Source organism: Chaetura pelagica, unplaced genomic scaffold (genome assembly GCF_000747805.2).
Source record: "Chaetura pelagica isolate M959 unplaced genomic scaffold, ChaPel_1.0 scaffold757, whole genome shotgun sequence".
NCBI lineage: Eukaryota > Metazoa > Chordata > Aves > Apodiformes > Apodidae > Chaetura > Chaetura pelagica.
The window spans coordinates 1,277,667-1,290,154 of NW_009970727.1; the positions used below are offsets into that span (position 1 = coordinate 1,277,667).

Genomic DNA, 12,488 nt, shown 5'->3' on the forward strand with positions numbered 1-12,488 from the left:
GTAGGGAGGGGTGGGGCTGCAGGGGGCGAAGCCTGGCTGCACCCCTGGGGGCTGCACCCCTGGGGGCTGCACCCCTGGGGGCTGCACCCCTGGGGGCTGCACCCCTGGGGGCTGCCCTGTCAGGCTGGTTCCTGGAAATCAAAATGATCAAATGTCAGGCTATCTCAGAGATTTCCCACGAAGAATCCACTGCAGCTGCTTTTAAAGATAATCTATCAGTAAAGTGCCTCTTGAGCAAGGTGTTCCCATAAGGGTGTGGGTGTTGTAACATCATCTGCTAATAGCCTGAAATCCTGCTCCTCAGAGCAGGGAATTAGGCAGGAAAGGGAGGAGAGGATGAAGGTGCTTCCAGGGACAAAGTTATAAGCTTATAACTCCCTGTCTCTTGCAGTATAGGACAACCTCATACTTTAAAGTACTTGGAAGCCTTTCCTGCAGATCATCTGGAGGATGAGAAGGCCTTGGACGTGGTGTTTACCCTCTCTAAAAAGGGTCTGTCAGTTTGATAACATGATAAGCTTAATTTCCATGGAAAAGTCAAGGGGTCATGGGCACAAGTTGATCCTGGGGAGATTCTGATTGGACACGAGGTAGATTTTTCCATATGAGGACAGTGAGACATTGGAACAGTCTCCCAAGGGAAGTGGTGGATTCCCCCACATTGGGCAGTTTGAAGTCTCAGCTGGACAGGGTGCTGAGCCACCTCACATCAACTAGAGTAGCACCTAGAAAGGTTGGACCAGATGATCCTTGAGGTCCTTTCCAACCTGGCATTCCATGATTCTTTTGGTTTCTGTCTGTGGGTTGGACATCCCTGCCTGCTGCTGCTGTGGGAAAGTCTGCCCAGTTTAATCCTTTAGAATCTCCAAACCAGTTTGCTGTTCAGCAAACTTGATGTACAGAAGTAACAGACGTGGGGGAGAAAAATGTGAATTGCTCTTTTGATTTCTTGCAGGCTTGCACCAAAGGAGCCCCTTGGCTGCCCCACAGCACGGGTGCTCTCTGGGAGCACATTGTCTGAGCTGAGCTTCATGTCTGAGGAGCAGCCATCAGGGCAGGATGGAGAGCTTGGCCTTGCAAGCAGTGACCCTTAGTGATGGGACCACAGCCTATATCCAGCAGGCTGTCAGAGGTAACAGCCCCTTGGGCTTGGGGGTCTGAAAGTCTTCTTGTTTGACCTTGTGACATGAAAGGTAGACTTGTCAAAAGTGCCCCGTGGCACGTGAGCTGATGTGCATCCTGTAGGGTTGCTTGGTCTGGGAAGCTTCCAGTGCCTGAAGGGGCTCCAGGAAAGCTGGGGAGGGACTTTTTAGCAGGGTGTGTAGTGATAGGATGAGGGGTTATGGTTTTGAACTGGAAGAGGGAGATTTAGGTTGGACATGAGGAGGAAATTCTTTGCTGTGAGGGTGGTGAGAGCCTGGCCCAGGTTGCCCAGGGAAGCGGTGGCTGCCCCATCCCTGGCAGTGTTGAAGGGCAGGTTGGATGGGGCTTGGAGCAGCCTGGGCTGGTGGGAGGTGTCCCTGCCCATGCAGGGGGTTGGGACTAGATGATGTTGAAAGGTCCCTTCCAACCTAAACCAGTCCATGAAGCTGGCAGCTCTGTTTGTACAAAGAGGGGAAATAAAACACACCTCTGGTTTGGGAATAAAGCTTTGGAGATGGAAGAGGTGCTGCTGTGGGAAATGAAGGTACTGCTCAGAGTAGAGTGAGCCCTGGTGTGGGTGACTGGGGAAACAGGGTCCACACTGAGACCTGTAGGACTCACCTCAACCAGAACTTCCCCTGGAGCTAAGCAGGGTGTTTAACTTGCCCAAGTTGCTCAGGTTGGTTCACAGCAGTGTTCTGCTCCCTGACTGGGGTGCTGAGCTCACTGAGGCAGCATCAGTGCCAGATCCAACACCTGCCCTTATTCTCGTGGCTGTGAGGTGCTGCCTCCTCCACCACAAAAGGAACAGGCAGTTTCCCAGCCTGCAGAACAGGACAGTGGAGTCTTGAGGCTTCATGTCCTAAGGATTGTCTCTTTTATTTCTTTTCCCTGCAAGTTTATCACGTGGGTGGAGCTGGGCCTGGCCTGAAAACTATGAGGTTTTGTGACCCCTCCCAAACATTGTGCACCAGGGGAAAACAAGTTGGATTCCTCATGCTCAGGTGGGGTAGAGCAGAGTCCTCTCTGCATTAAGCCCTTGGGTAACCAAACATTATGAAAGAGTTACTCAGAGTTTTGCTATTTTAAGAGTCCAGTGTTCACAACCCATCAAGGGTAGCAACACTTGAGAGGCTGTAAGTTTTTATCCAAGAGTTGATCATCCACCAAAACAGAATAAAAATCAGGCCCCTCCTGATTCTGCTACAAGCTCCCAGCTGAGTTTTTCTCCAGCACAAGTGGAATTGCTTGCTGCTTTAGATCCAAGCCACCCAGCACATGTCATTCCTCCTGCTGCTTGGCTTACAGGGCTGCAAAGGGCAGCTTGTAAACAAGGGAAGACTGAGGTTCTTTGTCTTGTATCCTCCTGTCTAGGAAAAGGAGGCTCCAGCATTTCTGGGAAGTGCCTCTGTAGCTATTCAGTGGAAAAACTGGATAAATAACACCCTGTAAGCACCAGTTTTGCTGCTTTCTGTGGGACTGGTTTCCCTGAGAAGATGCAGCAGAGGGGACAGCTGGTGGGACCAGAAAGGCTGGACCCTGCAGGCAGTGCTGATGGTGGGGTTTTTAACTGTTTCAGGTGAAAAGCTAATTGAAGGGCAAGTGATTGAACTTGAAGATGGGACCACAGCTTATATCCATCAGGTGACAGTTCAGAAAGGTGAGGACTTTATTCTTTTTAGAAGGAAGTTGTAGATGTAACTGGTTTTGTCTGTGTTCCAACAATTGGGCTAGAGCTTTAGGAATTCCATACAGCTGCAGGGTTGTTTTTTTCTTGCCTGTGATTTTGAGGCTGAATGAGCAGGGACACAGAACATGTGATTTCCTGCACAGTTTTCTAACAATCTGACAAGAAGAGAAGTTTGCTGTTGGTGTCAGCAAATGTGTGTGGAGTCTTGTTTCACCTGTGGGCTCTCTCAGAGCTGACAGATCACGAGGTTCCCAGCAAGGCCAGGGAACTGGGAGCTGTGGTAGTGCCAAAAGCAGAGCCCAAACCACCTTTGTTTCATCTGAGAGCAGTTGGACAGGATTTTCCTCTGAACCCTTCAGGTAATATATTACTTCTGGGATAGGTATTTGAGAGTGGAGGAGAGTTGGGGCTGAGAGTACAGGCTGGGAGAGTTGGGGTGTTCAGCCTGGAGAAGAGAAGGCTCCAGGGAGACCTTAGAGCAGCTTCCAGTGCCTGAAGGGGCTCCAGGAAAGCTGGGGAGGGACTTGGGACAAGGGCAGGGAGGGATGGGATGAGAGGGAATGGTTTTAAACTGGAAGAGGGGAGATTCAGGTGAGACACTAGGAGGAAATTCTTTGGTGTGAGGGTGGTGAGAGCCTGGCCCAGGTTGCCCAGGGAAGCTGTGGCTGCCCCATCCCTGGCAGTGTTGAAGGGCAGGTTGGATGGGGCTTGGAGCAGCCTGGGCTGGTGGGAGGTGTCCCTGCCCATCCAGGGGATGGGACTGGATGATCTTTAAGATCCCTTCCAACCCAAATCATCCTATGATTCTATGAGTCATTGACCAATGTGATCTCTGAAATGAGGCAATTAATTCAGCTGAGAACTGATGGGAATTCACTTCATGAGGCAAGAACCAGAGAGGCACAGAGGAGTCCTCCCCAGCCACCATCACGTGTGGAAGGTAGAAAGATCTCAGTTGCTCTGGGCAGTCCTTCCAAGTTCCTTGGATGCCACCTCCCTTTTCTGTTCTTGAAAGGTTCCTTGAAACCCACAGAGTCTTCCCATAATATGTGTGGATTTTTCTTCCTCTTCTTTTAGAGTCTGTGCCTTTTGAGGATGGTCAGCCTGTGGTGTTGGAGGATGGCAGCATGGCCTACATACACAGCACAGGTAAAACACATGCCCCCTTTTTTGCTGAAGTATCACAGATTTCCAAGGCTGTAGGTAACCCAGGGAGACAAAAGAGTGTGAATAAAACCAAAACATTTGGTCTTGATTGTTTTCCTCTTGCAGAAAGTTATGACCCCAGCACCTTTGAGGCCATCCAGCTGGAGGATGGTTCCACTGCCTACATACACCGTCCTGTCCTCGTGCCACCTGGCAGCACCATCCTGGAAGTGCAGGCAGAAGCTGGACTGGAGGAGCTGGCTGGAGAGGAGGAAGAGGATGCCTTTGATGTTGAGACCACGAGTGCATTAAGGGAGTACATCAGTAAGGTGAGGACATGAGGCTTCTTCCATGATCTGCCACAGCATGGAGGGGCTGGTGTAGCCAGGGGTTTGTGTCCTCCCCTCTGTCCTGGTTTGAGCCAGGATGAAGCCAAGTTAGGACTTCTCTGTGTTTGTTTTTCAGCAATGGCAGCTTTGAGAGGTGAACAAGGCTGCCATGGAAGTGCCACCACTGAGAGGTGGCTGCCAGTTCAGGGCCCAGAAAAGGGCAGTTTCCTGCTACTTCCTACAGTGCTGGGTCTTTTACCCTTAACTTGCTGCAGGCACAGAGTTGGGAAGAGCAGAGAGCTGCTGGGATCATGGAATCGTCAAATCCCAGACTGGTTTGGGTTGGAAGGGACCTTAAAGATCATCCAGTCACAACTCATGGGCAGGGATACCTCCCACCAGACCAGGTTGCTCCAAGCCCCATCCTGCCCTTGAACACTTCAGGGATGGGAATACAGCTTGGAATGATGCAGCTTGGTTGTTTGGTTTTTCCTTGCTTTGTATGTCCCTCCTTCAAGGTGTTCTCTTCCAGTTGGCCAGGTTTCTCCTAATGCCACCTGAGTGTGGTATTTTCTTCCACAGATGGTGAATCTTGATCTGCTGCCTGGATCTTTTACCTGTCAGGAGCAGCTAAGTTAAGGCTTCTGTTCCCCATGTTGACCAAGGCCTTAAAACCCAAAATAACTCCAGATCCTGAAGTATTGTCATGGTAGTTCTCCATGGGAATGTCTTGGGTGCCATCTTCTCCCATCTTCAGGGTGGGGTGTGAGAAGGGGCCACCAATAGTGTGGGCAGCATGGAGAGGTAGAGATTGGAGACCTTTCTGCTGTGGTGGCACCAGCTTCCCCCAGCTCCCCAGAGAAGAGAGGGGTGGGCACTGCTGGTGTGAATGCCTTCCTGCTCCTCACTGGGCAGGGAGGGATGACCAGTGCCTGTGCCTCTGTGATTGCAGGTGTCTGATGAGGAAGAGGAGGGAGTGACAGGCACCTGCCATCTGGGGAGTGAGGATTCCAGTGACCTCCCTTCCCAGGTCTGGATTTTTCAGTGCTGCTTTTCTGAAATGGGTCCCAAATTCTCTGTAATTAAAAGAGCTTTGTGGCCTGTCTGCAAATATATGAGCTGTGAGTTTTACAAATGAGCAAAGTGAAGCACAGGGAGGTGAGTTCCATGTCTGAAAACACCCAGGGAGGTGGGAGTGGGAGATGCTGGTTCTCAACCCTCTGCCCTGTCACTTGGGTTTTACCACAGGTTGCGTTGGTAGGAACGTTTGTGAGGGTAATGGGAGAAGTGGGTGTGTACAGCAAGGAGGGAAATGGTGTGTGTGGGCTTTGAAAAGTCTGTAGCAGTGGGTCACTGGATGAATTTCCTTACTTCTCTCAGCAGGATTTGCAGGAGGAGGAAGTGCCCAGCCCTGAGAAGGGGCAGGGGGTTGGCAGCAGAGCTTTCCAGTGCGGGTACAAGGGCTGTGGTCGCCTCTACACCACTGCCCACCACCTGAAGGTAAAGCTGGCAACACAGTGAGCAGCCCAGACACATCCCCCTCTTACACTGCCAGATCAGAATCACAGTCATGGTTGGAAAGGACCTCTGAGATCAGAGTCCAACCATCAATGTTGCTGCACAAAAGGCTGAGTTGTGTCCTTGGCTCCTCAGGAGATCCAGATGTGTTGACTGGTCAAGGTGAAATCCAACAGAGAACTTCAGGTTCTCTCCACCAGCTGGATTCCTCCACACTACTTTCCTTCCTCCTTGTCTTGGACCTCATTTTGAGGGATCTGTTCTTTCTTCTCCAGGTACATGAGCGTGCTCACACGGGTGACCGGCCCTACACGTGTGACTTCCCAAGCTGTGGGAAAGCATTTGCTACAGGTAAAAATCTCTTTTGAGCCAATTTTGTTTTCTCTCCAGTCCAAACCAGTATCAGCCCTAGCTTTTTCCCAGCAGAGAATCAGGAGCTTCATGCTATGCCAGGAGAAAACCAGGGCAAAGCCTTCTGAGAAGGAATTGCAGCCTGGGATTTGAGTGATATGGGGCAGATTTAGGGAGCTGTAGGAAGAAGCTGAGATGTCCGTGGTGGTGTGAGGCTGTTTGGAAATGTCCTCCCCTTCAGCTTTGCAGAGCCAGGACAGACAGTTAAAAAATGCATGACCTGAGAGGTGGTACCCAGCTTATTTCCTGCTTGTCATAAAATCTAATTGTAGTTTCTTTCCTGGACAGGGTATGGGCTGAAGAGCCACGTGAGGACTCATACTGGTGAAAAACCATACAAGTGTCCAGAAGACATGTGTAGCAAAGCCTTCAAAACCTCTGGGGATCTGCAGAAACACATCAGGACACACACAGGTGAGCAGTGCAGGAACTTGGGTCTCTGAAATCAAGTTCTGCTTCAGCCTTTGTCCAGGATGTGCCTTTTTGTGTCCTGGGTGAAGCAAAGGCAGAGCTGAAGTCTTCAGACTGGAGTCGGTGGGTGGCAGAGGCAGTACTGGGGGTTCTTGATTGGGTTATGAGTAGAAGGTGGAAATGTGCCAGCACTTGGAGCTGATCTGAGGTCCTGGTGAGGGAACAGAGGGGGCTGTAGCACGACTCTGTCCCCCTTTGGTGTCTCCACGCAGGGGAACGTCCCTTCAAGTGTCCCTTTGTGGGCTGTGGCCGCTCCTTCACCACCTCCAACATCCGCAAGGTTCACATCCGCACCCACACGGGCGAGCGGCCCTACCTGTGCCCAGAGCCCAGCTGTGGCAGGGGCTTCACCAGTGCCACCAACTACAAGAACCACATGAGGATCCATACAGGTGAGAGGCCGAGAGGCAGCAGCTCACAGTCACTGAATCAGTGTTTGGAGTTGGAAGGAACCTTAAAGATCATCCAGTCCCACCCCCTGCATGGGCAGGGACACCTCCCACCAGCCCAGGTTGCTCCAAGCCCCATCCAACCTGCCCTTCAACACTGCCAGGGATGGGGCAGCCACAGCTTCCCTGGGCAACCTGGGCCAGGCTCTCACCACCCTCACACCAAAGAATTTCCACCTCATTTCTAACCTAAATCTCTCCTCTCTTTCAGTTTAAAACCATTACCCCTTGTCCTTTCACTGCAAGCCCCTGTAAAAAGTCCCTCCCCAGCTTTCCTGGAGCCCCTTCAGGTACTAGAAGGCCACTGTGAGACCCCCTAGAGCCTTCTGTTCTTCAGGCTGAACACCCCCAACTCCCTCAGCCTGTCCTCATCAGAGCTGCTCCAGCCCTCGGATCATTTTCCTCTCCAGAGGTCAGTTTAAAACCATTACCCCTTGTCCTTTCACTGCAAGCCCCTGTAAAAAATTCCTCCCCAGCTTTCCTGGAGCCCCTTCAGGTACTAGAAGGCCACTGTGAGACCCCTTAGAGCCTTCTCTTCTTCAGGCTGAACACCCCCAACTCCCTCAGCCTGTCCTCATCAGAGCTGCTCCAGCCCTCGGATCATTTTCCTCTCCAGAGGAGGGTGGGGTGGGTTCAGCTCCTCTCTCTGCCCAGGGGAGAAGCCTTACCTGTGCACGGTGCCGGGCTGTGGGAAGCGTTTCACCGAGTACTCCAGCCTCTACAAGCACCACGTGGTGCACACACACTGCAAACCCTACACCTGCAGCAGCTGTGGGAAGACCTACCGTCAGACCTCCACCCTGGCCATGCACAAGCGCAGCAGCCACGGCGAGCTGGAGGCCACCGAGGAGAGCGAGCAGGCCCTCTACGAGCAGCAGCAGCTGGAGGGTGAGCAGCCACATCCCCCCTGGCCTGCGGGAGGCGTGGCAAAAGGGGAGGGAGGTGGCAGCAAAGAGCCTGCAGCTGCTCTGCTGCCAGCCCCAGGATTCTGCTGTGGCCTCCTGCCTCTCCTGTCGCAGGGTCATGGTGGGGGTTGGAAGGGAGATCATCTAGTCCCAGCCTCTGTTGAAGTGGGTTGGCCTAGAGCAGGTTGCACAGGATCATGTCCAGGTGGGTTTTGAGGATCTCTGGAGAAGGAGACTCCACAACCTTTTGGGCAGCCTGTTCTAGTGCTCAACCTCAAAGTGTAAAGAAGTTTGTCCTCATGTTTAGATGGAACTTCCTGCATCCCAGTTTGTGCCTGTTGCCCCTTGTCCTGTCACTAGGAAGCACTGAGAAGAGTCTGATCCCATCCTCCTGACACCTGCACTGATAGGATCCCCTCTCACTTCTCTCTCCTCCAGACCAAACAGCCCCAGCTCTCTCAGCCTTTCCTCCTAAGAGAGATGCTCCAGCCCCCTCATCATCTCTGTAGCCCTTTGCTGGACTTTCTCCAGTAGCTCCTTGTCTTTCTTGTGCTGGGGTCCCAGAACTGGACCCAGTTCTCCAGATGTGGCCTCACTAGGGCAGAGCAGAGGGGCAGGAGAACCTGCTGGCCACACTCTTCTTAATGCACCCAGGATGCCACTGGCCACCTAGGCCACCAGGGCACATTGTTGGCTCATGGTGAATTTGTACACCAGGACTCCCAGGTCCTCCTCCCCACTGCTGCTTTCCTTGAAACCCAGATCTGTGTCACAGATGAGAGTAAAAGGCTCCCCATAGTCCTCACTGAATGTCACGGGTTGGGAACAGACCCCTGCCCATTCTGTAGCTCAGGGAGAGGCACAGATTCTGCTCCCCAGGCCTACTCTGGGCTCATCTGCTGGCCTTCAGGCAGCAGGCAGATCCAGGGGTCAGGGTGAGCTTTCACTCTCTGATTAGAGCTTCTCTCATCCCTTTTGCTCTTCCCCTTTTCCTTGGCTCAGCTGCTGCTGCAGACAAAGCCCCCCCCCTGGAGAGCCAGCACGTTGCTTTCCTGTCAGAGATGGAGGAAGATGAAGAGGAAGATGCCAGTGGTGTGTCCACACAGGTCTCACTTCTCTCTCAGGATGGGACAGAGCAGGTATGGACACTGACACCTCCTGTGGTTGGGGCACAGCAGTTAGCTAGGCTCCTGCCTTTCCCCAGCTTTGGTGTTCTCATTAAGGCTTTTTTCAGCATAAAACAGACCATGGGGCTTCATGGGCTCTGTCCTGTGGCCTCTCTCCTGACAGCCTCACCCCAGGCTCCACGTGGAGGGTAAAGAACAGGTCTCTGGTCCTCAACTCCCCTTCTTGCTGGCCAGGGTCTTGCAGGCATTGGGCCAAGCTGGCATTTGGGCCCTGACAACCCTCTCCTCCCCAGCAGCTGTTGAGAGGCTGCTCCTCTCTCTGCTGACACATGGATTTGGAGTTTGTTTATCCATTGTCTGTACATGGTGGTTGCTTTTGTGGCACTTCCCTCCCATCACAGCTGCCTCTGTGCTGACAGGGAAAAACTCCCTTCTGGGGCACAGGGAAGGAAGCAGCTGCCACGGGTCACACTTGTTTCCTCTTAGTCCCAGATGTTCCCTGCTGCAGACACCAGCTGTGGCTGCAAACCTGGGGAGAAGATGCACAATGGGGGGGGAAAGGGAGCTGTGGTAGAAGGGGTAGAGCTGGAGACTCAAGGTCTCATTGATTCTGTCCCTGAGCAAAAAGTCCTTGGGAGGTCACAGAATCCCTGAACTGGAGTTCTCCATGCCCTGCACCTTGCATGTGGAAGAGGAGGAGGAGGAGGAGAAGAGGGTGTTTCATCCCCACTGAGACCCTGGTGTTGCTACACTCCGGAGCTGTGTAAGGCTTCCTGAGAAGCCATCCTGGCTGAGAGCATCTGCTTTTCTCCTGCCCAGGTCAGTCTGTCACAGGAGGAGCTGCAGGCCCTGGGCAGTGCCATCAGCATGGTGACACAGAGCAGTGCCCTCCTGCCTGAGGAGGAGCTGGCAGGTGGTGACACACACACCGCGGGCAGCCCCGGGACGCAGCCGGTACGGACAAAAACTGGGACCTTCCCTTTTCCCTGGGGAAGGAAATCACCTGGGCTTTTAAAACAGGACTGGATTTTTTTTTTTTTTCTCCTGACTTGCCCAGGTTGCCATAGTCACTTCTGGGGCAGCTGTGTCTGAAGAATCAGCCATCACGTCCCTCTGTCATCAGCAGGTGGCATTGCTGGCTACCCCCAGTGGCACCCACATCGCAGTGCAGGTACCCGCAGCTCCTGCCCTTGCCTTCCCCCACCCACCCCCTGGCTTCAGCACCTCCCCTCTTGCTCCTTCCTTCCCAGACACCCTGTAGATGGAGGAGAGCAGGGACGTGCACCTTGGAGTGCAAAATGCTCCTTTGTAAACAGCCTTTCCTCACTGTGGCCCTCTCTGCTTTGTCTTCTGCTTTCTCCCTGTGCCACCCACTGCCAATCCCTTGTATCACAGTCCTGCTGCCCTGAGCCAGCCCACACCTCCCAAACCCACTTCTTTGGGAGGACAGTGTTACCCCTCTCCCTTTCCTACCCCAGCTGGAAGAGCAGCAGAGCCTGGAGGCAGCCATCAGCCTGGCCACAGCAGCCATCCAGCATGAACCTGTCACAGCAGCCGTGTCACCAAATGGGTGCTGAGACCCTGCAGAGCCTCCCAGGCAGGGAGGGCTGGCAGCTCCTGGCCCGTTCCCCACAGGAGCATGGGGATCTGCTGGGCCAGTGGCTCAGGAGCAAGGGAAGGTGTCCAGGAGCAGCATCTGGAGTCTACACCACACTGGGAGCTGGTGCCAGCAGTGTGGGGCTGCTGGGGTGACCCTCTTCCAAGGGCTTTTCTCTCCAAGAAGAGATGTTGAAGATACTTGGGTGCTGCCTTCTCCTGCAGGCTCTTCTGTTTGCCTGCAACTTTCCTGCTCCTCACCTTAGGCACTAACTCCCTCTGTCTGGACCAGTGTCTTCTAGTATTCCTTCATGACTAAGATTTCCAAGACCTGCTGCCAGTCTCCTGCAGTAGAGGTGGAACCACAGAGATTTCAGCAGTCTCTGAGAGTGCAAACATTATTTTTTTTGGAGAAGCACTTCCCACCCTCTTCCTTTAGGGCTGGTCCAGCAGCTCTCCCCTTTCCTGCTCACCCCTCCAGGTAAGGGACAAGTGGGCAGCATGTTCACAGAAGCAATAAAGCCCCCCAAGAGCAAGGCCAGGTTGTCCTAGGCTGGGGGGCTGGGTGACTGGTTCCTGACACTGGAGTGAGCTCCTGGGCTGGATCCAGTAACAATTCTCCCATCTCTTTATCACACTCCTCTCTCCAGCAAACTTCCTTGGCAGGCTCAAACTCAGTGGAGGGAAGCCAACCAGCACTTGTTGAGGCCTGAGCTAGACCTGGGTGTAAATACTGAGTTGAAATAAAAACTGATTACAAATGTGGGTTTTTTTATTTTAATATTTTAAAAAGGGCCCTTCTCTCTTTCAGTCCTTGGGGCCAGAGGAGGGGATGAATGTTTCTGTTTTGCAGATGGAAGGTTTAAGGAAGTTCTGGAGATCTGTAGAGCTGACCAGAAGTGCAGTGATTATCCAAAAACAGCACTGAGAAGGGCTGTGAGCAAGAGGAGTTGTAGCTTCTGAGTTCTCAGCTTGTGTCTTAGAGGGGCTAAGGGATCTGGATCTGATTCCAAGCCTGGTTTTAGGGAATTGTGTCAAGACAAGATGTGTCTGTGAATGCATCATCCTCCAGCCCTGCAGTATGAGCTGCTTGTGGGCAAAGCCAGGATCATGTAGGCTGGAAAAAGACCTTGAAGATCATTGAGTCCAGCCTTAACCCTGTGCAGGCTCTCAGCAACTCTGGAGTTTGTTTTCTCCACAGACCCGAGGAGTTTGCAGAGGAGGAGGTCTGTGCAGGTGAAGGACAGGCAGGGCTGCAGTGGGGCTGCATCTCTGCTCCCCTGCCTTGTTCTGGCTGCTCCCAAAACAAGCAGGGCTGGAGACCTTCCCAAAAGGCACAGCCCGTGCTCCTGCTGCGGGGGGGGGGGAAGCTCTTCATTTGAATCCCAGAAGAAGAAGCTGCAGTTTGAGCCAGGGAGGGGATTTTCTCTTCTGCAGAACCCGAACGCCGAGAACCCTTTTGATCTCTGGGCTTAGGACTCCCTGCCTGGCGCCCGGGTTGTGTTTCCTTGGACGCGGGGGATATCTAGGGGTGCGTGGGGTGGGGATGGGGACCTCAGGGTTTGAGCTGGGGCCCTGGGCCATCTCCGGGGAGCACCCAAGCAGATGGCGCTCCTGCCTCGCACGTCCCCGGGGCTGCCGGGTCGGGCGGTTTCCTGGAACCGGATCCTCGGTGGAGCCGCCTCTGCCCCCGCCGGCCGTAG

General features: G+C 53.3%; 1 protein-coding gene across 1 annotated transcript; it reads left to right on the forward strand.

The window, feature by feature from the left end:
• The first annotated feature begins 1,059 nt into the window (after window positions 1-1,059).
• On the forward strand, window positions 1,060-10,766 carry ZNF76 (zinc finger protein 76). Its single transcript, XM_010007095.1, has 13 exons — window positions 1,060-1,132; window positions 2,723-2,803; window positions 3,911-3,982; window positions 4,106-4,308; window positions 5,692-5,808; window positions 6,102-6,177; window positions 6,526-6,651; window positions 6,921-7,100; window positions 7,812-8,045; window positions 9,065-9,201; window positions 10,009-10,143; window positions 10,247-10,360; window positions 10,668-10,766. Exons 1-13 carry the CDS (start codon window positions 1,060-1,062, stop codon window positions 10,764-10,766), a joined length of 1,647 nt encoding a protein of 548 aa, XP_010005397.1.
• The last annotated feature ends 1,722 nt before the right edge of the window (window positions 10,767-12,488 follow it).

Coding starts and splice junctions, on each gene's coding strand:
- ZNF76 (XM_010007095.1), top strand. CDS start 1,060: ATGGAGAGCTTGGCCTTGCAAGCAGTGACCCTTAGTGATGGGACCACA. Junction 6,652..6,920: donor ACACATCAGGACACACACAG/GTGAGCAGTGCA, acceptor GTCTCCACGCAG/GGGAACGTCCCTTCAAGTGT. Junction 10,361..10,667: donor GCACCCACATCGCAGTGCAG/GTACCCGCAGCT, acceptor TTCCTACCCCAG/CTGGAAGAGCAGCAGAGCCT.